Source organism: Macaca mulatta, chromosome X (assembly GCF_049350105.2).
Source record: "Macaca mulatta isolate MMU2019108-1 chromosome X, T2T-MMU8v2.0, whole genome shotgun sequence".
Lineage (NCBI taxonomy): Eukaryota > Metazoa > Chordata > Mammalia > Primates > Cercopithecidae > Macaca > Macaca mulatta.
Window position 1 is genome coordinate 2386568 of NC_133426.1, and position 24356 is coordinate 2410923.

General features: G+C 44.7%; 1 protein-coding gene across 13 annotated transcripts in view; it reads left to right on the forward strand.

The window, feature by feature from the left end:
• Positions 1-23824, forward strand: part of XG (Xg glycoprotein (Xg blood group)) — a 66089-nt gene extending 42265 nt beyond the window's left edge. For 2 of the 13 annotated variants that reach the window (XM_001086077.5, XM_028842380.2), the window contains exons 6-11: positions 3119-3181; positions 5921-5971; positions 14784-14828; positions 16260-16295; positions 19408-19524; positions 22405-23824. In XM_001086077.5, the coding sequence (XP_001086077.1) occupies positions 3119-3181; positions 5921-5971; positions 14784-14828; positions 16260-16295; positions 19408-19524; positions 22405-22421 (329 nt within the window). In that variant the 3' untranslated portion in view covers positions 22422-23824. Of the gene's footprint in view, positions 1-3118; positions 3182-5920; positions 5972-14783; positions 14829-16259; positions 16296-19407; positions 19525-19692 lie in introns of all 13 variants that reach the window. The other 11 variants (XM_077988185.1, XM_077988187.1, XM_077988179.1 and 8 more) reach the window with 7 other exon arrangements.
• The last annotated feature ends 532 nt before the right edge of the window (positions 23825-24356 follow it).

Here is a 24356-nt window from a genome sequence, read left to right on the forward strand (position 1 = left end):
CTAGGGTTCAAGGCGCTCTTCATGAAATCCAAGGAAACAAGCTTTGGGTATGTCCCAGTGCCATTTCCCTTGGGTCTTGCAACTGAAGAATTGTGTTTCTTCCCTAGAAAAACTAACACACTTTTGCCCACTCACTCACCTCCTGCAAGTCTCCAAAACCACAGCATTTTATCCTAGACTGTGTTCCCTCAGGAGGTGGTTCCTTCCTCTGCATTCCTGTACTCCATACTACTTGATATGTTCTTACATGCAACGCCATGCAATTGTGTTTAGTTGATTCCTTTGAATTCGAATGAGAACTCTACATGGGCATGGATTTTTGCCTTTCATTCACTGCTGCATTCCCCAGTCCGGAAAGCTATGCCTGGCACACAATGAGTCCTGGATGAAGGTCAGTTAAGTCATTAATGCTTGAGTCCCAACAGGCAAACAGCTGGATTCATGAATGAAAGACTTACCTCTACATCCCTTCATCAGGGTGTAGAGCTTCAACTCCATTTCCTGGAAAGCTCTACAATAGCTCTTCCTCCTCAAAAGGCTCTGGTCTTGTGATTCATAGCATTCGTCCACCAAGACATGAATAAAGGATCTTTATGTCAGAGGTTCCCTGTTCAAAGCTGTTTTAGAGACCAGGCGTGGTGGCTCATTCGGGTAATCCCAGCACTTTGGGAGGCCGAAGTGGGAAGACTACTTGAGGTCAGGAGTTCAAAACCAGCCTGGCCAACATGGTGAAACCCCATCTCCATTAAAATACAAAAATGAGCCAGGAGTGGTGGCGGGAACCTGTAACCACAACTCCTTGGGAGCTCGAGGCAGGAGAGTCACTTGAACCCAGGAGACGGAGTTCAGTTGGAGTTGCAGTGAGCCGGGACCATGCCATTGCACTTCAGCCTGGGTGACAGAACGAGACTCCATCTCAAAAACAGTAAAAATAAAAAAGCTGTTTTAGGAAACATCCCATTTTTATTATTTTTTGAGACAGGGACTTGCTTGGTTGCCCAGGCTGAAATGCAGTGTCGGGATCACGGCTCACTGCAGCCTCCACCTCCTGGGCTCAAGCAATCCTCTGACTTCAGCCTCCTGAACAGCTGGGACTACAGGCACACAGCACCCCACCTGGCTGATTTTTTCTTTTTCTTTCTTTTCTTTTCTTTTTTTTTGTGTGTGTAGGGACAGGGTTTCCCTCTGTTGCCCAGGCTGGTCACAAACTCCTGGCCTTAAGTGACCCTCCTGCCTTGACCTCTCAAAGTGCTGGGATTACAGATGTGAGCCACTGAGCCCAGCCTAGGAAACAGCCTTTTAAGTCAGGTGCAATGTCTCCTGAACTCCCCAGAGCCTCTGTGCATGCGACTCACTTCAGCTTCACAGACCTATGCGACTGCAGGATCAGATTAGGGCACTCACTTACCGGCAGTCCCACATTTCTGGAACGTCTGTGCTGAGGGAACGGTCCATGCTACAGCAAAGCAGAACAACCACTCTGCCTTTCGTATTTTATACTTTTTTTCTTTTTTGAAACAGGGTCTCTCTGTGTCACTCAGGCTGGAATGCAGTGGTGTGATCGTAGCTCACTGCAGCCTCCAATTCCTGGACTCAAGTGATACTCCTGGCAGATGGGACTACAGGCGCACACCACCAAGCCCAGATAACTTTTTGTATTTTTTGTAGAGATGGGGGGTCTCACTATGTTGCCCAGGCTGGTCTCCAACTCCTGGCCTCAAGCAGTCCTCCCGCCTCCACCTCCCAAAGTGCTGGGTTGCACCCAGCTTGCATTTCACATGCTTAATAAACCCAATCAGCATGTTTCCCACTCGCAGAGTGGCAATAGTGCACGTTAGCAAGGATTTCTTATAGACCAAGACCAAAGACCTAATTACTTATCTGTTGACCAATCTTGGAGAGGAAAGGCAGAGTCCAAGGCTTAATTCGGGGTCCAGGAACCATAAGAGGAAGGTCTCCTTGGATCTCATTTGAGCCTGAAGTAGTTCAGTCTATGACAGACACCGTCAGAGGGCAGAAGCGCAGGTGAACGCGGCAGTGGGAACTTTGTCAGGGTAGCAAAGGACGTCTTAGGCAAGGAGGCTTGCAAAGCAGCCTTGGGTTATTGAGAAAGCTCTCTCAGGGTGGATTCTCAGGGCTCTGGGATCTTCTCCGTCTTGCAGGTGCCTCTGTTTTTTGGGAGGAAGCAGGTAGATCTCATGTGTCAGGGCAATAAGGAGCAGGAACGAATGGATGAAACAAATCTATTGGGGTGGGTAGTGGCTGTGCCCTGGGGAGCCGAGAGAGAGACAGGGGGATGGTGCTGGTTTCAGACAAGATAGTTGAGCAGAAACTTGAAAGAGAAAAGGAGAGTGGATTGTGGGGACCTGAGGAACTGGAATTCAGCCTGGGAAATCGGTCACTGCTAACGTGAGGGGTGGGGTTAGGAGCGTGCCTATGGTGATGGAGAAGCCTGGGGGAGGTGCCTGGTTGATGGGACGAGAGGAGCCGTCAGCAGAGAAGGAAAAGCCCAGAGTCTCCTTCCAGGCTTGCTTAAGGGCTAGGGAGGGGCAGGATATGAGATGATGTTGGAGGATTCTGAGCAGGGGATGGGCCTAGGTGGGAGGCGGGGCAGAAGGAGAGCTGGACGAGGACATGGTGAGAGGCGATGTTGGCTCATCCAGGAAGGACGGCCAGGAGGGAGCAGAGGGAAAGGGGCGCGCAGAGGTCCCAGAGGCAGGGGCAGCGGAGAACGTCCAGGGAAGGAGGGAAGGGCAGGGGATTTGGAGACGGGGCACCCTGAGAGAGAGAGGGATCCAGGCAGCAGGCAGACACCACAGCCTGAGCTTCACCCCAGCTCAAGGTTGGCTCTGGGAGGGCTTTGAGCGGAAGGTGGGCAAACACCTGCAATAGGAGACCACACTGCAAACGTTCTGGGCCCTGCACACGCCTCCTTGCAGGCCAGGCGGCCAGCCCACAAGGTAATTTAATTCCTGGTGCCTGTGGGCGTCCTGGAAAGAGCCAGTTGGCATCGGAACGCTCTTCTCCAAAACCTGTCCCAGTGCCCCCAACGCGGACCTGGTGTGAAGGGGACCTTTAGAGAGGTCGCGTTAGCAATGCCATGTGCTCTGCCCCACAGGTTACTTCAATGATGTGGACCGTGATGATGGACGCTACCCGCCCAGGCCCAGGCCGCCTGCAGGTAGGTGCCGAGCCTCTCCAGACGGGACACATTGTATTTGCGCAGAGAGGGTGGGATGAGAGGCCTGAGATTGGGGATGAGAGGCCTGAGGTTGGGGCAGAGTTGGTCACAGGTGGACGATAGGCTGGTGCAGGGGATGACAGAGAAGGCCCCATGGCCGCATCAGTGGGGTTTGCGGTCTGGGCATCTGTCCACCTCTCCAGGCTGGTGGGCTGGATGGAAACAAAATGAACTGGTAGAACTGGAGGGTCCACTGAAACACCTGTGGTCATTTCTGTTTTGACTTGTATAGTGTAAGTGTGGCTGTATATGTCCAGACACACCTTTATATAGCTGCATGCTTCTCAATCTTCATTTGTGTGTATATGAAGGTTTATATATCTTTATATTTGTGTGTATGTATACTTTTAAATATATACAAATACATTTACATATGTAGGTATACGGGTTTTTTCATGTGTGTATATACATGCTTTTGTATATATACACTACGTAGATACCTTTCTATGCTTTTATATATGTATATTCCTGACTTTATATATATCCTTATATGTATCTTTACATAGGTACATGTTTTATATGTGTATATATATCTTTATATTTATATGCAGATATATGCTTTTTATATATATTTATGTATTTATATGTATATCTTTTAATATATCTTTTAAAAATGTATCTTCATGTATATCTTTAAAAACATATACATTTTATATATATTTTTATATTTTATGTGTATGTTACATAAATATATATCTTAACATATATAATTACATATATGCCTTTATATATATCTTTATATATGTACATATATACCTTTGTGTGTATGTGCTTTTATTTATGTATGTATATATTTATATATACACTTTTATATATACATATGTGTATCTCTTTATATGTGTGTATAAATACCTTTATATATGTACACATATACCTTTATGTGTATATACTTTTATATATGTTATATATACACACACACTTTATATATACATGTGTATATATGTTTATATAGGTATATGTCTTTATATATGTATATACATATTTTTTTTTTTTTTTGACTCGGAGTCTCGCTCTGTCACCCAGGCTGGAGTCTGGAGTGTAGTGGTGCAATATCGGCTCACTGCAACCTCTGCCTCCTGGGTTCAAGCGACTCTCTGCCTCATCCTCCCGAATGGCTGGGATTACAGGCGCCTGCTAGCACACCCGGCTAACTTTTGTTATTTTTAGTAGAGACGAGGTTTCACCATTTTGGCTAGGCTGGTCCTGAGCTCCTGACCTCGTGATTCAACCGCCTCGGCCTCCCAAAGTGCTGGGATTACAGGCATGAGCCACTGCACCTGGTCTATATGTATATCTTTTAATGTATCTTTATATGTCTTTAATATATCTTTACATACATAAACATTTTATATACATTTTTATGTTTTATGTCTATGTTATATAAATAAATATTTTTATACATATATAATTATATACCTTTATTTATATATATCTCTATATATACATATATACCTTTATGTATATATGCTTTTATATATGTATGTGTACATTTATATGTACACTTTTATGTATGCATATGTATATGTCTTTATGTGTATAAATATCTTCATAAATATATTTATATATCTATATACAACCTTTATATAGGTATAAATATCTTATATAAGTATATATTTTATGTGTCTATATGCATTCTTTGTATATACACACATTTGTAAATGTCTTTCCATATATGTATGCATATGTAGCTTACATATGTTTCTATACTGTTATATATACATGTTATATATACATGTATACCTTTACTGTTACCTTTACTCTATACTGTTATATATACATGTATACCTTTATATATATGCATACTGTTTTATATATGTGTATATAGGTCCCTTCATGTATATGTATATATACATTTAGGGGTGTGTGTATATATACCTTTGTATATGTACATATATCTTTATACACACAGACATATATAAACACTTCTAATATGAAGTTTTCTCTATAATTGGAGGTGAATGTCTACCAAGAATCTTTCATATAGAAATACAAGTACAGACAATAGGAGATGGAGATGCATACAACATTGGGCTGAAGAGTGTGATCTTTGAGGCTTTATTTTCAAGCATGTGAGGTTTCTGGTCTGTTTAGTTTTGCAATTTTATTTTAGAAGACATAAAGGACTTGTCCCACATATTTTGCAAAGCTGGATCTGCATCCTTCGGACAACCAGATTGCATCCAGTCATCTTTTCTGCCGTGTTTACTTGCAATAAATAAAGAGCACTGTCTTAGAATTTATTACAATAACAATCAGGAATACACTAAAATTACTAGTTATTTTTGAAAGGAGAAACTAAGAATATTTGTGATTGAGACCATCTGCTGCAAGGTCCTCCTAATCCGGAGTAGGGGTGGCTGGTCTCTTATCAGTTTCTCGGCAGGAAGCGGGTGCGCCTGCGTGAATTTGGAGTCCCCGGGGTAACTGTTTGTCCTGTGATGGCAAAGTGTTTTTATAGCTACAGCTCAGTGTTGGCATGAGTTTTCCCACGGGGAAGAGGACGCTTTGGTGGGGCCACCCTTCACTCTCCCCTACTGGTCACTCTTTGGAGCTCTCTTGGCAGTGACACGTTCACACGACTTGTTGCCATTCCCAATGAGCTGGACAGACCAACACCTCCAGGAAACGCCACGCTAGGACACCTGAACATCCCTCAACTCTACCTTCTCTGTCTAACAGGAGGTGGCGGCGGTGGCTACTCCAGTTATGACAACTCCGGCAACACACATGGTACCCCCACATCTGGGCACGCGGTGGTGGGTGGAGGGTGGGAGGGGTCGTCTTTCCAGGGCTTCCGGTTGCATTCTGCCCTGGGCCTTCTACCTGGAGTCTTTGGTGAGTGGGGTGCTGTGTGCCGGTGCCTGGTCTTCTGAGAACCTGTCTGTGCTGGACTGTTTTGCTTCTGTTCCCCAGGAGGGTGGGTGCAGCCACACGTACACACACACACACCTTTGTTTAGGTAAAAGTAAACAGAGCAAAGAACTATACAACTAATTAGAGAGAGACAGCATCCAACAAACTGGAAATTCTTTAGGGGCGCAGCTCACTTCAAACAGAATAGAAAACACTTTCAATGGCCGGGCGCGGTGGCTCACGCCTGTAATCCCAGCACTTTGGGAGGCCGAGACGGGAGGATTGCTTGAGCCCAGGAGTTTGAGACCAGCCTGAGCAACATGGCAAAACCCTGTCTCTACAAAAAATACATATATACAAAAAGTAGCCAGGCGTGGTGGCATGTGCCTGCAGTTCCAGCTACTCAGGAGGCGGAGATAGGAGGATCGCTTGAGCCCAGGAGGTCGCGACTTCAGCGAGCAGAGAGAGATAAGATGGCGCCACTGCACTTCAGCTTGCGTGACAGACTGAGATCCTGTCTCAAAAAAAAAAAAAAAAAAAAAAAAAAAGATAACTCTTTTGGTCGGTGATTATGCCCAGAATGAAAGCAGTGTTCTACAGGAGCCATAAACAGCCTCTTGGCTTGGTTGAGTTTTTCTCATGGAGATCAGGGGACCTTGAAACCCTCAGATCCTCTCCGGATTTGGAAAAGGAGGACTGAAGCAAAATGTCATCCCTGAGAAAGAAAACAAGAACAAAACACTCTGGAGGCTGATTTTAAACCGTTGTCTCCATTTTAACATTTTCCCTTTGTTAAGAGTTTTGCACACCTTCAATGAATTGAGTAACCATCTTTTCTTTTCTTTTTTTCTTTTCTTTTCCTTTTTTTTTTTGAGACAGAGTTTTGCTTGTTGCCCAGGCTGGAGTGCAGTGGTATGATCTCTGCTCACTGCAACCTTGGCTTCCTGGGTTCAAGTGATTCTCCTGCCTCAGCCTCCCAAAGTGCTGGGATTACAGGCATAAGCCACTGCGCCTGGCTAATTTTTGTATCTTTAGTAGAGATGGAGTTTCACCATTTTGGTCAGGCTGGTCTTGAACTCCTGACCTCAGGTGATCTGCCCTCTTCAGCCTCCCATAGTGCTGGGATTACAGACGTGAGCCACCGCGCCTGGCCTTGAGTAGCCATTGGTTAAAACTAATATGTGCCAAGAGCTCTGGCAAGGTGGGAAGTACTTTTTTTCTTTTTTTTTTTTTTTTCAGATATGGTCTCATTAGGCTTTGTGAGAGCCAAGGCTCTTGGCTCCCTAAGTTTTCTCTGAATCTCTGACATGAGGCAGCTTAATCAATAGGAGAAAAAGCATACAAATGTATTGAGTGGATATACACGCAATACATTTGGTTCCTTCAGAACCAAGACTCAACCACCAATGGGATGCAAAAGCTTATAGAGCATCTTTTTTAACTTTGATGTTAGGTTCAGGGGTCCTTGTGTAGGGTTGTTATATAGGTAAATTGTTTGTCACAGGGGTTTGGTGTACACATTATGTCATCACCCAGGTAATAAGCATAGGTAGTTTTTCCATCCTCACTCTCCTCCCATCCTCTGCCCTCAAGTAGGCCCTGGTGTCTGGTGTTCCCTTCTTTGTGTCCACGTTGTCAATCGAGAAAAATGACGAGACGAGTCTAAAAGATTTATTTGCCAAAGTTAAGGTTAAGGACGCGCACCCAGGAGACTGGTCTGTGCCCTTCTTCGAAGATGATTTTGAAGGCTCCAAATTTAAAGGGGAAAGGGTGGGAAATTGAGAAGTACATAATTTTCATGGAAGTGGGAGGTAGGGAAAATAGTTATTCATGCTTTTGTCTGGCTCAGTGCATCTGTGTTTTTTACATAAGATGACATAGACAAATGGGGCAGAGGGAAAATGCAGGGAATCTGCATGTTGCATAAGATAATCTGGACAAAATGGGGCAGGGGAGCAATCACATATGATTTGTGTCTGGTGGGCGGGGGTGACTGCACCTGTAAAGATAAGCTATCAATTTGCATTGTCATGGTGAAATCTTCACAGCTCACTAGGAATTTCCTTGTGGGCAAAATATGGGGGAGACGTGTAGCTTTTCATCTTGTAGCCATTTTATTTAGGCACCAAAATGGGGAGGCAGATTTATGTGACCCAATTCCCAGCTTGACTTTTCCCTTTGACTAAGTGAATTCAGGATCACAAAATTTAATTTCCTTTCACAGTGCATACTGTGTGTTTAGCTCCCACTTGTAAATGAGAACACATGGTATTTGGTTTTCTGTTCCTGCATTAGTTTGCTTAGGAGAATGGCCACCAGCTCGATCCGTGTTGCTGCAAAGGACATGATCTTGTTCTTTTTATGGCTGTGTAATGTTCCACAATGTACGTGGGCCACATTTTCCTTATCCAGTCTACCATTGATGGGAACCTAGGTTGATTCCACGTCTTTGCTATTTGAGTTTGCTATTTGCTGTTCTTTGCAGGAAGAATGTGGGCTCAGAGCATGGCCCAAAATAGGTGATGTTGGTAAAGCAGGTTTAACAGGTGGCAAGCCAGGTGATGAGAGGCAGACAGGAAAAGGCCTGGCTGCAAGGGGGTCCTTGTTATGCAGATAAAGGTTCCCAGGTACCAGCACTCAGAGACAACCATGGTAAATGTTTCTTTTCAGACCTGTAAAGGTGTCAGAGTCTCAGTTTCTCTCTCCTACATCCAGGAAAAGCTTAGAAAGGGAGGGCCTGGCTGCAACAGCAAAGATCCTCTACAGACGCCAATTTCCCCACCTCAGTCTGCTGGCCCTGGAGCGGCAATTTCAAAATAAGGCAAAGCGATATATTTTGGAGTAAAATATTTTGATGTCTGTCATCTTCATTACCTCTGAAGCGAGTGTTGTCATCAGATCCGTTCAACAAAATGAAAGCAATGCATGACGCTCGACTGTCCACTTCAAAGGAGCAATAGCTGTGGCCCTATAGGTAGCTCATCCTCAGAACTCACTCCCTGTGACACAGACAAGCTTCAGGGTGGGAGGGGGCTCATGACAAGGTACTCATTACTTGGGGTCAAGAACTGTCCACTTTTGGCTGGGCATGGTGGCCCACGCCTGTAATCCCAGCACTTTAGGAGGCCAAGGTGGGTGGATCACTTGAGTTCAGGAGTTCAAGACCAGCCTGGGCAAAATAGTGAAACCCTGTCTCTCAAAAAAAATACAAAAATTAGCTGGGCATGGAAGTGTGTGCCTGTGGTCCCAGCTACTTGGGAGGTTGAAGTTTGAGGCTGCGGTGAGCCATGATAGCACCACTGCCTTCCAGCCTGGGCCATGGATTGAGACCTTGTCTCAAAAAAAAAAAAAAAAAACCAAAAAGAATTGACCACCTTCAACTCAACGTACTATGAGTTCCTTCCACCATCTTTCTGTAACTACCTAAGGGGTTCCCCTTACCTACTACCTAGATAGACCTGGTTTATTAAGATGGGAATTGCAATAGAGAAAGAGTTTAATTCACACAGAGCTGACTGAACGGGAGCCTGTGAAACGGTTATGCTGTCTGGGGTACATACCCTGGGGTTTGTTGTTGCACGCTGAGAAAGAATTCAGGACACAGACACATGTGGGTGGGTTAAGGAATTGAAAGTGTAATAGAAGAAAGGGGGGGGGGGAGAGAGAGAGAGAGAGAGAGAGAAAGAGAGAGAGAGAGAGAGAGAGAGAGAGAAACATCTGAAAAAGTTGAGAGGTTGTAGACCACAGCAGCTTTTATAGGCAGGCTGGAGGAGGTGGTGTCTGATTTACATAGGGCTCACAGATTGGTTCCATCACGTATGACTTCTACATAGTGTGTGGGGAAGGCTGGTGGCCCCACCCTAATCTTATTATGCAAATAGGCTTTCCAGTTGGTCAGTGCCATCTTGTCTGCTTCTTCTTGTACATGGGGCTGACAAAGAGGAGGGAAGATGAAGCCGCCATCTTGAACGTGTCTAGGCCCTAGTTCCTGCCGGCATTCACCCATGCAAGCTCCTAGCTGGCTTGTCTATGTCTGCGGCTCAACTTTACAGGCTGCTCTTTGTTAGAAAATTATTTGGGGCTGCTTTTCATTAAAAAGAAAAGCCTTACTGAGGACTCCCATACCCTTGCTATGTGCCTAAGTAATTAAGTAATTCCTTCTTAACTCCTATACCAACTGCAGTTTTTGCTTTTTTTTTCTTTAAACAGGGTTTCATTTTGTTACCCAGGCTAGACTGCAGTGGTGAAATCATAGCTCACTACAGCCTCAACCTCCTGGGCTCAAGCAATCCTCCTGCCTCAGCTTCCTGTGTAGCTAGGACCACAGGTGTGTGCCACCACACCTGGCTAATTTTTAAAATTTTTTTGTAGAGATGGGGTCTTACTATGTTGCCCAGGCTGGTCTTCAACTCCTGGCCTCAAGTGCTTCTCCCACCTCAGCCTCCCAAAGAGCTGGGGTTACGGGCATGAGTCACTGCACCTAGCCAAGACTGGAGTTTTATGACTCAAATCAGCTTCTCCCAAAATTTGGACACTGGGATTTTTAAAGTATAATTTGGCCGGCAGGAGACCTGGGAGTGGGGAGTGCTGAGTGGTTGGTTGGAGGTGGAATGACAGAGGATGGACATGGGTTCTTCTAGCTGTCTTCTGTTCCTGTGTGGGACAGCAGAGCTGGCTGAGCCACATCACCAGTCTGGGTGGCGCCGGCTGGTGCATCTCAATGCAGGGTTTAAAAAATATCTCAACTTCAACCTTAGGTTTTACAATAGTGATGCCATCCCTAGGAGCACCTGAAGAGGTTTGGAATCTTGTGGCCTCCGGCTGCATGGCTCCTAACCTATTAATATAATTTCTAATCTTGTGACTACTTTGTTAGTCTTTCAAAGACAGTCTGATCCCCAGGGAAGAAGGGAGTTTGTTTCGGAAAAGGGCTGTTATCTTTGTTTGATTGTTAAGCTGTAAATTCCTCCTATGGTTATCTGAGTCTGAACAAGGGCTGTTTGAAGGCTGCAGGCACGATGCAGTCGGTTAGGTCAGATCTCTTTCACTGTCGTAATTTTCTCACTGTTATAATTTTTGCAAAGGCGGTTTCAACTTTACTGAAAATGTGAGGCAAAGACCAAATTTAATATTTTTACAGAAAGCCACTGGGAGTAGTTTTTTATTATTTTATTATTTATTTATTTAGAGACAGAGTCTCAACTCTATTGCCCAGGCTGGAGTGCAGGGGTGCAGTCATAGCTCACTGCAGCCTCAAACTCCTGGGCTCAAGAGATCCTCCCACCTCAGCCTCCCGAGGAGCTGGGGCTGCAGGCACACACCATCATACCCAGCTAAATTGAAAGAACTTTTTTTAGAGATAGGGTCTCACTGTTGTAACTGCCCAGTGGGTTTACCTTGCCCCCTGCCTAGACAGAGCTGATTTATCAAGACAGAGGAATTGCAATGGAGAAAGAGTAATTCATGCAGAGCCAGCTGTGCCAGAGACCAGAGTTTTATTAGTACTCAAATCAGTCTCCCCAGGCATTCAGGGGCGAGTTGTTAAGGATAAGTTGGCGGCTAGGCGCTTGGGAAGCGGGGAGGGCTGATTGGTCAGGTTGGAGAGGGAGCCATAGGGGGTTGAAGTGAGGTTTTCTTGCTGTTTTCTGTTCCTGGGTGGATGGCAGACCTGGTTGAGCCAGATTACCAGTCTGGGTGGTGTCAGCTCATCCATCCAGTTCAGGGTCTGCAAAATATCTCAAACACTGGGCTTACGTTTTACAGTAGTGATGTTACCCTCAGGAGCAATTTGCAGAGGTTCAGACTCTTGAGCCAGACGCTGCACGACCCCTAAACCATAATTTTTCTTTTCTTTTCTTTTCTTTTCTTCGAGACAGAGTGTTGCTCTGTTGCCCAGGCTTGAGTGCAGTGGCGTGATCTCGGCGCACTGCATCCTCCGTCTCCCTGGTTCAAGCAATTCTCCTGCCTCAGCCTCCCCAGTAGCTGGGACTACAGGCACATGCCACCATGCCCGGCTAATTTTTGTATTTTCACTAGAGACGGGGTTTCACCATATTGTTCAGGCTGGTCTTGAACTCCTGATCTCAGGCGATCCACCCTCCTGGGCCTCCTAAAGTGCTGGGATTATAGGTGTGAGCCACCGCACCCTGCCCTAAACCATAATTTCTAATCTTGTAGCTAATTTGTTAGTCCTACAAAGGCCGACTGGTCCCCAGGCAAGAAGGAGGTGTTTTCAGGGAAAGGCTATGATCAGTTTTGTTTCAGAGTCAAACCATGAACTGAATTCCTTCCCAACGTTAGTTCGGCCTATGCCCGGGAATGAACAAGGACAGCTTAAGGGTTAGAAGCAAGATGGAATCAGTTAGGTCTGGCCTCTTTCACTGTCGTCATTTCCTCAGGTACAATTTTTGCAAAGACGGTTTCACCATGTTGCCCAGGCTGGTCTTGAACTGGGCTCAAGCGATCCTCCTACCTTGGCCTCCCTAAGTGCTGGGATTACAGGCCTGCACCAGCATACCCGGCCCACCTTGGAGTGTGTTATGTAAAGTGAGCTGTCCCCACACCCCTACAGCCTATGAATGAGCCTTTTCACCCCATGCACGATTCTCTAAAAATTCTCTCTACAGAGAGAGAGCTGTTCAGGACGTTTCTTTTGTTCTCTGGCATACTCATCAGTTAGAAAGAAATGATTCAGCAAGTGGCTCTCCGGAGAGCCCTGATCGTTTCCCGTTTTCCTGTGAAGTTAGTCTCAGTAGGTCTGCACTGTGCCATTTTTGGGGGACCATTATCTGGCTCCCGAATGGATCAAAGCTTACTGGTCAGGGTGCTGCTGTATCCCTGGGGCAAAACTGCCGGAAAATAGCAGATAGCCCTGTGGTCCTTGGCAGGGCCAGCTGGGCCAAGCGCATCAAGCGTGCATGAGGCATAGCCCAGTTTTGGGAGCATGACGCTTGTTTTCGAGGATGCCTCTGCTTCCCTTCCTGCCTGGACCCCTGCTCTCCAGCCCCAGCAGAGCGAGGCTGTGAGTCAGTGCTCGGATTAACAGTAGCATGGAGGTGCTGGCTGGGATGCAAGCCGCCGCCATGGGATGAGTTACGCGGCTTCTCGCTGCATCCCTGAAGGAGGCGAAGAGTGTTAGGCCTGTCCTAACTTCATGCAGAGCACTGAGGGGTGGGGGTTGACCTTGGCTGGCCGCGGAGGGAAGCCCAAAGTCTGGCCTCCCTGCGGAGAGTGGGGAGAAAATGTTGCACTTGTGGTTTTTAAATACTAGTGGACAAGTTTCTGTAACACCCAGTGTTTTCGTCTGCTAAGGCTGCCATAGTAAATTCCTACAGTCAGGAGGGCTGAAGCAAAAGGGATTTCTTCTCCCACAGTCCTGGAGACTGGAAGTCTGAGATCAAGGTGTGAGCAGGGCTGGTTCCTCCTGAGGCCTCTCTCCTGGGCTTGTCGACATCATCATCTCCCTGTGTCCTCACAGGGTCGTCCCTCAGTGTGTGTCTGTGTTCCAGTCTCCTCTTCTTATGAGATGTCTTAGTCCATTTCAGGCTGCTACCACAGAATACCATAGACTGGGTGGATTGTAAACAACAGACATTGATTCTCCTGCAGTCCTAGAGGCCGGAGGCCCAAGATCAAGGTGTGGGCAGGGCTGGTTCCTCCTGAGGCCTCTCTCCTTGGCTTGTAGACACCATCTTCTCCTTGTGTCCTCACAGGGTCATCCCTCTGTGTGTGTCTCTGTCCCCATCTCTTCTTATAGGGTCTGTAGTCCTATTGGATTAGAGCCCACCCTAGTGATCTCGTTTTATTTTAATCACCTCTCTAAAGACTTTGTGTTCAAATACAGCCACAGTCTGATGCCCTCGGGATTAGTACTGTGACCTGTGAATTTGGACGGGAATATAGTTCAGCCCATAGAACCCATTATCCACATAAGTCATTTCACTTCAAAATCAGCGCAAAGCATTAGTTTAAAAATCTCAAATCTGTATTTTTAAAAATTGCTCTTAACACGTTAGAAAAATGTAGAAAAACTTTTTTGTTGTTGTTTTTCTGAGACAAAGTCTCACTCTGTAGCCCAGCCTGGAGTGCAGGGACGTGATCATAGCTCATTGCAGCCTCCACCTCCTGGGCTCAAGCATTCTTTTGCCTCAGTCTCCCAAGTAGCTGAGACTACAGGTGCACATCACCACACCCGGCTAATTTTTTTTTTTTCAGTAGAAATGGAGTCTCACTGTGTTTCTCAGGCTCCAACTGAGCTCACGTGGTCTTACCGCCTTGGCCTCCCAAAGTGGTAGGATTACAGGTGTGCGCCACCACACCCAACCTGGAGGAATTTTTTTTTTAATGGGTTATGATTACTATTTGTGGCCTGCATTTTCTTCCTATTCTCTTTTTTTAACCAACATTTGCTGGCATTTTTTTTTACGCCCAAGGAAACACATTTGCCCATCTATGTCAGGCCTCGAGACCCTCAGGGATGTACATCTAATGCACCTTCAGCCACCAGTGTAAACAGTAAACAGGGCCAGACGACACCTGTGCACCTTCCCTGGCCTTGGGAGAGCCACTGGAATCTCTGCAGCCTTTAAGAGCATCTTGCTTCAGGTTTGCTGACCTGCTTGCTTCTGTGAGAGCATGTGGATTTCCTGAGCAATATCTAGCATTTCATGGTCTCTTTTCTACCCTTCAGGAAGACGGGGCTATAGACCCAACTCTCGTTATGGAAATACTTATGGTAAAGGAATTATGTCTTACAGAATATGTGAGGCAAAGCTGTCCATTTGCAAATAACTAACACACTGTCTGTACTGATGGGAAGCTGATGCTTTTATCCAATGCACAACAACTAACTGGCGATTCGGGTCTCTAATTTGCATTTTCCTTGGTCATCCATGCTGGGGGGAGATGTCGTGCATGCCCTGAGGACTTAATTTCTTGAAAGGAACTCTGGCCCACTTACAGGTGGTACTGGGTGCATGTGTGTGCACATGTGTGTGTATGCATGTGTTCACACACAGGTATGCTTGTGTGTATTGTGTGCGCATGCATGTGCACATGTGCATGTGGATTTTGTAATCATGCTCATAAGTGCATGTGGATTTCATGTGCACATGTGCAAGTGTCGGTGTGCACACATGTGGATTGTTTGAGCGCATGCATGTTTGTGTATGTGCACAGATGTGTTGGCATGTGCTTGTGCATTTTGCATGTGTGCATGTTTGTGCTTGGGTTGCATATGCATTGCATGTTTCCCGTGTGTATCCATTCACATGCATACATTTAGGGTGTGCAAGCGCATGTGTGCACGTGGATAGATGCAGGAGTGTGCATCTGGGTGTGCTCGTGTGGTGCATGTGCATACTGCACAAATATATCATGTGTATCTGTGCATGTGGATTGTGCATATACATGCGTGTGTACAGGCATGCACATACACACATGAATGTGTTTGTGCATATTTGTGTGTACATGCACGTGTTTATGCATACATGTGTTAACATGTGCACACATGTGTACATGTGTATGTTTAGGCGAATTGTGCTTTATATGTGCTTTTGTTGCCTGTATGTGTGGTATGTGCATGTGTGTGTATGTGGGGATGTGTAGGATGTGCACGTGTGCTTTGTGTTGCGTTTGTATTTACGTGTTGCACATGTGTGTAAATGCGTGTGTGCATGCACATGTGTATGCGTGCTTTTCTGCCTGTGTGTTGCACGTTTGTTGCATGCTGCATGTGTGTATGCATGTGCACACACATTTGTGCATGTCAGTGTGTGTATGAATGGCACGTGTGTATGAATGGCACGTGTGTATGAATGGCACGTGTGTATGAATGGCGTGTGTCTCCATGGAGTTGTCAGCCTGTGTGTGTTTTGCATGCGCACATATGTAGACTCCCCAATGCCGAAATTAAGGCTGCATCTCCCTCTCCCTGGTATTATCCCCATTCCACTAATGACCATTAGACACGGCATACACATTCACATTCCTCCTCCTTATGCTCCTTATGCTGCTTGGCTGTCCCCCTCCCCCGTCAAGAATGTAAATTCCCTGAAAACAGGGATCTGTGTGCTGTGTTCACAGTCGCATCCTCGACAGTGCCCAGCAATAGAAGGCACTCCGTAAGCTCTGCTGAATAAACACGAACGTCCTTTTCCGCTTACAGGTGGAGATCACCATTCAACGTATGGCAATCCAGAAGGTAACTGATTGACTCACCTTGTCCCAACCTTTAATAAGAGCACACTCTCCTAAATCAGTGCTGGGAGGAGCTGTTTGGGCTTCTGTTTCCCAACCTCACGACTTTCATGGAGCACTCAAACTTTTTTTGTATATAAAGTAGCTTCTGAACAAAAATATCTGACCTTCAGCACAGGACCAATCAGAGTTGAGAGAAAGGAGAGGCAAGCATTGGTTTTCGCTGCAGAAGATGCCCCTTAGCTCTCAGAGTAAGGCTGTGAATGAGTGCTGAGACCATTGCACTTCTCCCAGTACCGCCATTACTCCCCTTTCTTTGACCGGCACTAACTTGAAACCCAAGAAGGACAGAAGAAAGGAAGCTATGAACACTCTGCCCAAAGAAGCCATCAGAGTGCACTGTCAATCCCATCTCAGGTCAAAGGAGGGAGAACTTGAAGCCCAGAAGGCTGACTTTGTGTCCTGTGTTGCTGGGAGAACAGGTTCCCCATTCCCTAAGAGTCATACTCTTGGAGATTTGGGCTGACGCCTGCTTGAGTTTAAGTTGAGAGTAAACGTGCTCAACCCCAAGGCTCTTGTGAGTTTTCAATGATGGGGGAGGAGAAAGTGATTGAAGCTGACCTCTGCCTTTCAGTGAACATGCAGAGTACTAGTATCAATATTTTTGGGGTATGTTGGCATCCTTAGAAAAATTTATTGATTCTCCTTTTTCCCTCTATGGTGTAAAGTGAGGTCCAGAGATGGAAAAGGCAAGGCAAATAAACAAGTAATTGCAGTCAGATCTGATGAATAATTTGCTGGAACATATGGGATCCTGTAGCAAGGCAGAAGGGATACTCCTAGACTGGGTTAGGTGAGGGAGGTAGGGCTTCCTGGAGAGAACAATATCCAAGCCAGTCCCCCAAAATATGGGTGAGAGGTGCCCAGGAGAAGAGTGAGGTGTCAGGGAAGATAGTGTACTAGGTAGAGCTGGATACACACGTGGGGACACCAGAAATTGTGTAGCCAGGGTGTGGAATGCAACAGGAACCAGGGAAGGATGCAATGGTGACCAGGAAAGACCGCCAGGTTAGCAGAGGTGGAGTCTGCACTTCATAGAACCTTCATGGGAAAGAGCCTGCCCCTGTTGATGTGTGGGTGAAGAATGGACCTGAGGGGGCTCACTAAGGCCCAGGGAGACCCCCTTTCAGACCAGTTCAGTACCCCTTGGAAATGATGGCAGGCTGAATTAAAGCCTTGGCAAGGGAGGCAAAGAGAAGCAGTCAGCTTGGATGACCACTTTTTAAGAACAATTGATTGTACTTGATTGATTTGTAAGAGATGGGAGAGAGGAAAAGGTACGTATCAGTCAGCTATGCTGTGTCACAAAAGACCCCAAAACTTAGTGGCTGGAAATAACAAGCATGTATTATGTTCATGATTATGTGAGTCAGCAATTTGGGCTGAAACCATTCTAGTGGTCCTCCTGGTCTCTTCTGAACTCCCTCTCTTGTGTGCAGTCAGCTGTAGGTGTGGCCAGCGCTTTGACCATGTTTCCTGCGTCTTCTTATATATCTGGGGCCTTAGGTGGAATGGCTCATCTCAGCTTCATGTGGGCTGTCACATCCCTCCAGGAAGCCAGGCCAGGCTTCATCACATGGTGACCAGGCAGGGTACCAAGAGCATGAAGAGAAGCGTGCCTGGGCTTACAGCCACCACCTCTTCACTTGTGTGGCATTCTGTTGGCTAAGCCTGGATTCTCAGAATGAAGATGCAGCTCCACCTCTGGATGGGGAACACTGTGAAATCGTGCTGTGGAGTGTGTGCACATAGGGAGGGGAGGAATAGAGAGCCGTCTCTCCCAGGGGGCAGGGGGCAGCGGGCGGCAGCATCAGCCCTGGAGCAGGTTCGTGCGTTCAGTGACAGCACTCTTCCCCCCAACATGGCAGCCTCATTCATGGAGCAGCCTTGTGTCCCTCACCTATGCCATGCCACGTATTGGCCCAGCTGTTCAACCCAGTCTGAAGAAAGGCATGCATGGAAAGGGTGGCTATTTCAAATGGAAATGGTGATGTCTTCCTTTTTCCCTTTGGAAGTGTTGATTTTTGCCACATCAAGCTCCTTCTTCTTGTTCTTTGTGCAGGAGTACCAAAGCTCTGGGGTAATTTGCCATCGAGGCACTGAAGATGCGTATGTGTAGTGTGTGCTTGGGTCTAGAGTTCCAGCATGCCTTTGAAAGCAGGCCTATCTGGCAATTTTTCGTTGAACAATATTTTTGCATGAGTGAGCGTTCTACATCTAAAAAGGCACAAAATAGTTTTGACATGTGCCTGTCATCCCAACTACTCAGGAGGCTGAGGCAGGAGGATCGCTTGAGCCCAGGAGTTCAAGACCAGCTTAGGCAACATAGTGACACCCCATCTCTAAAAAAATAAATCAGGCCAGGCGCGGTGGCTCGCCTCTGTAATCCACACACTTTGGGAGGCCGAGGCAAGTGGATCACCTGAGGTCAGGAGTTCGAGACCAGCCTGGCCAGCATGGTGAAACCCCGTCTCTACTAAAAATATAAAAAGTAGCTGGGCGTGATGGCATGGCCTGTAGTCCCAGCTACTTTGGAGGCTGAGGCAGGAGAATCACTTGAACCCAGGAGGAGGAGGTTGCAGTGAGCCGAGATCACACCACTGTATTCCAGACTGGGCGGCAGAGCAAGATTCCATCTCAAAAATAATAAGAAAAAATATTAATAAAATTAATTAAAAGGCATACACGAATTGACTTCAACAAACAAACAAAAATGCCAAGGGCCTCGTCTGTGCAAATCCTGGCCTTGGATGTCTCCAGTGGTAAAATGTGGTTGACAAGCTTGGCTCTTTGTGAAAACAGAATTACTTCCTAAGGTGTTTTTTTTTTTCGTTTTTGTTTTTTAATTAACTTTCTCTTTTTTTTTTTCTGTGAGTACAAGGATGGGAAGGGATGTGATGGAGAAGTTACTAGATAGGTGCAAAAGTTATTGCAGTTTTTGTCATTACTTTCAATGGCAAAAATGGCAATAACTTTTGGACCAACCTAATATTTAAGCAGTTTTCCTGCAGCCGTGTTTTTCTCAGACGCGCTTTGCTTTTTCTCCACTCCTGCAGGCAATATGGTAGCAAAAATCGTGTCTCCCATCGTATCTGTGGTGGTGGTGACACTGCTGGGAGCAGCAGCCAGTTATTTCAAACTAAACAACGGGAGAAATTGTTTCAGGACCCGTGGTAAGTTTGGCTCTGAACATTATTTTCCTCGTTACTAAGCCTGATTTTTTTAAAAAAATTACTTTCAGATGTCTGTCACTAGCAAGGTTATTTCTGGTTAAGTTCAATATACATAACTTGCCTAATCATGTGATTTTTTAACATTTATTTTTATTTTTTTTGAGACAGAGCTTCACTCTGTTGCCGCGGCTGGAGTGCAGTGGCACGATCTCGGCTCATTGCAACCTCCGCCTCCCGGGTTCAAGAGATTCTCTTGCCTCAACCTCCTGAAGAGCTGGGACTACAGGCGGGCACCACCACGTCTGGCTACTTTTTGTATTTTTAGTAGAGATGGGGTTTCATCATGTTGGCCAGGCTGTTCTTGAACTCCTGACCTCAAGTGATCTGCCCGCCTTGGCCTCCCAAAGTTCTGGGATTACAGGCGTGAGCCACCGCACCTGGCCACCGATTGGGTTTTCCTGGTCAGGTGTAAGCTGTACCTTCCCCTAAACCTGGTTACAATGACACTGGCACATTATCTGCCTGATGTAAAAGAGGGGGAGAAAGAAAGGAAAGAAAAAGAAACAAACAAAAAAAATTACTAAGCTACATTGCAAGACTATAAGCATGGCGGTTGATTTAACTAGCCAAATACAGTTCTGTTCTGTTCTGTATTCAGTGACATTTTCGTCACAGGTGAGTCAGGAAAAATATCTGGGTTGAATGTGAATGTTTTCCACAGAACCCGACCCGCAAAGAAAACTACCGAATCACTAAATTTTAAGCCTCTTGATGGAATTCCAAAGCTGTGCTCAGACCATAGGGGAAAAGAAAGATCTGCTGTGGCTTCTTGGGTTTGAAGAATCACTGGGGATTTGAGAGCAGAGGATGCCCTAAAGAAATCTCTGAAACAACAGTCAGGGATTGTTTTGTAGACAAAAGAGTGACACAGATCTTTAACTGGGGGTCTCTGGAGGTTTGGTTTAAACCTCAGGCCACCCACATCAGAATCTGTCTGAAGTTTGCCCAGGGCCCTCTAAATCATACCTTCTTTGTGTCCCTAAAGGAAACCAGAAAGGGATGCCCATTCCTACGGTGTTTGCTTTAGGATTTGCATTTGGCCTCAAAAATCCTAAAACCTTCCCCTGCGCTCCCTCTGCTGGTAAATGGGCAGTATCAACCATTAGCTAATGAACCTCGGGGGTCAGCCTCCATCTACATTACACCCCGTCCTGAAATTTTGGGAGGAAACTGAGTTTCTGAAAAACAGTCTTATTTCCCTGGCAACCTGACAGCAGATTCTTGGGTTCAGTGACAACACTCTTTCACCAACATGGCAGCCATCATTAATGAGACACCACGTGTTAATTTCAGTAGTATTTGTGGCAGTGATTTGTAAGCCTTTGTTAACCAAGGGCTGAAACTGAGTGAGCAGAGAGAGGCACCCGTCTCCACAAGCACAAAATGTAAAGGCAGGGAACAGGGGACATCCACAAACTCAATAATCAAGGCAAATATATTTTAGTGCAATATTTTTAAAGGAAAACCATTGGACTGGGGGCCAGCTGAGTTTCTGAAATAGGTGTAGTTTTAAAAACGTGGATGATGCCTGCCCCATTTATCTGAGGTGGAAGCATGTTTTTGCTAAAGGGGTGTAATGTCTTGAAGCTCTTTCATGCCTTTTGGCTACCTGGTAAGTCTTTTGTCTACTTTCTCCATTGTACTTCAGTGATACCCTCACCAAGTATTCCCAAGCACCAAGTTTATCTTCCCTTCCCTTAAAGTTCCTGAGATCAGAAAGGAGGATGTAGACAGAGTGAGATGATGTTAGGGAGATCTCTTCAAGGTGAGCAGTGACATTTATGTGGATCCTGGGCCCATATCATCTTGCTGGCTGTAAAACCTTTATACTATCTAGGAAATATGTGTATGACAGCACTACGTAGGGGTTTGGTATCAAATGGGGCTCAGACCTCTGTGAACTTGACTCTAAGGTTCCAGGCTGCTGCTAATGGTACCCAGCTGTCCACCTATCCTTAGTTGGGCCAATAATTTTCTCTCTCTCCTAAAGGATGATGTGCATGGTATACTAACCATATCCATGGTGATGTGGTGCAGTGCACAACCTGTGGAACTGTATACATGCTGAGGCCATACACTGAAGCTTGCATACTTTGTAGAGAAAGAGTTGTAGTAACGGAGCTACATAGATAGCAGCAGATGTCTGTCACTTGATGTGGACTTTTAAGAATCGTACTTTGCTTTTATTTTGTAAAGTGGAGCAAATGACAACACCACTTCAGAAGTTATAAAGACCAAGAAGGCCATATTAAAAAAAAGAAATTCCTACAAATATTAGTTTTAACCAAAAAGAAAGTTACTCAATTCATTTAAGATCATCAAAATCCTTAACAAATGGCAAAATGTAAAAAACAATGTTTAGAAAACTAATATTTGTTTCCAGATATGATTTTAACAGTTTTTAAATATTTTCTATTTTTAATTTTTCCAGCTTTATTAAGGTACAGTTGACAAATAAACGTTGTATATATTTAAGATGTACAATTTCATTGCTGCATCATTTATTTGTTCTAATCTATTTCCTTCTGCTGAATGTAAAGCAAGTGTCATGTAGACAGCACATAGTTGGATCTTGGTTTTCTTTTTTTGAAGTAGATTTTTCATTCTTCTAGCTTTATTAAAGTATAATAGACAAATATTGTATATATTTAAGATGTGCAACTTCATTTCTGCTTCATTTTTTTTCTGTTCTAATCTTCCTTCTGCTGAATCTAGAGCAAGAGTCTCTGTAACAGCATAGAATTGGATCTTGGTTTTCTTTTTCTTTAATAGACTTTTTTTCCCCCCCACAATGACATTTGTTTCCAATCTGCCTTTCAGAACCAGAAAATGTCTGAAGACGTTGAGATCCCCTGATTACTTTGAGAAAAACAACTAAAACAAGAACCCTGTTTATCACTGTTGTGGAAATTTCCTTTTATTCTTGACACAATTTGATGACCTAAAGTGTGTTTTCTTCTGTGTGAAGTACGTGAGCTGCCTCACTAAGCATTCCCAACTCATTGGATGTGATGTGGTTATAGAGATAAATTAGGCAGCTAGACCCTGCATTCTAAAAAAGGATTGCTTGATCTGTTGGTTTGGCCATTCATTTGCACAAAGAGACTGTGGCTCTCTGTTCTGAGATCTTCAGCTACCTCGTGGTGCAATAACACACACATGCTTAACCATGTTGATGGCACAAAGCAGTGAGCAGTAGGGAGGCAGAGTATCTTGGTGGGGAGGGGATGCTATCAGCTTCTGGGAGATGGAGAATATCGTTGAGTTTCCAAAGATGCTGGGCCTGTGCTAAATTCTTCAGTGTTATAAAAAATCATTGAGCATTCATTATTGCGAATGAAGTGGGGATGCATTATTTCTGACACCCACAAGCAGGGTTTGAGCATCCTTTCAGCTTTGATGTATCTGCACATAAAATTATTATTACCTGAAGAAAATAAGGCTGCATTTTGAAATGCTAAGTGCAAAGCGACTGATGTTAAAACCATCTGGGGGAAATCTTGGGATACTTTTTCCTAGAAAATCACATGGTTTTGATATGTTTTGGCGGATAGGAGACAGAAATGGTGATTGTCAGGTGTTGAGTCCTTTTGTAGTATTTGTAGTCTTTGATACTCTGTAAGTACTGGTTCCTAAGGCAACAACATTGCATTCCTTGGTTTATACTTTTTCTATTCACCAGAGTAGGAAATCTTAAATCCTTAGGCATCCAAGAAGTATACTAGCTTTTTGCTTCTCTTTTAGAAATACTTGTGGGGAGAGAAAAAAGGATAGTTTGGGCATATTGGTATAGTTTGAGGAAACTAAGGTTAATGTTCATGTAACATTTAGACTTTGCCATAAATATCAGAACCAAAGATTGAGACATTCATGTAGAGTCTGGAATGTATATACGGGACCCGTAAAAATTCCCAGTATACATGTTTTATGCTCACCAATATGAACTGGGGTCTTCAAAGAAAGAAGGTTGAAAGTGGAAAGCCCTTGAAAGAGCTCCCCAATTTGTAAAATATCTTTAATCATTCACGTTAGGGATCTCAGAGCTGTGGGTCTCAGATTGTGGATTCATGCATCCTTTGTGCAATTTGAAGATAGTCCGTATTTCCTATTTCAGTATTAGGTCCTGCAACACTTTTCAATTCTTGTAGAAGGTGTTTTCAGGAGTGGTGATGTCTGATGCTCAATTACTATTTTCTCTATAAGAGTTTCAGCGTAAGCTTAATTAAATTCTTGTGAAAAAGCCTCTGTGTTTTTAGTTGTATATACACACACATACCTACTTAAATGGAATCTAAACATTTTTAGCCTTTAATCCATTCCATTTTCTAAAACTGTCATAAACCATTTTTGATCATTTTAAATAAATGTAAAAGAAAAAATAACTGGATTTGATTATTGCATAGTTTTTTCTATATTTCACAAATGAATTTTATGAAATGGCTGCAGAAGTGGCCCCAAAATTATGAACCTTCATAGCTGTGAATAATATACAACAAATCTCTTTTAAAGCTCAAGATAGATTATGAACATATGAAATACATAGAGTTACCTAATAATGAGATAAAATTCACCTGGGGGACAAGGATAATGTTCAACCTACTTAAAATGAAAATATTTGAATAATGACTGCTTGGGGGAACCTCTCTGAGGGGTCATGAGGATCACCTGTTGGGTATTCTGTTTTCATGCTGAGAAGGTGAGAACTGAACAGATGAGAAAAGCCTTGATAAAATGTCATCTCCATGTATTTTAGAGAAGGATAACCTTGATTG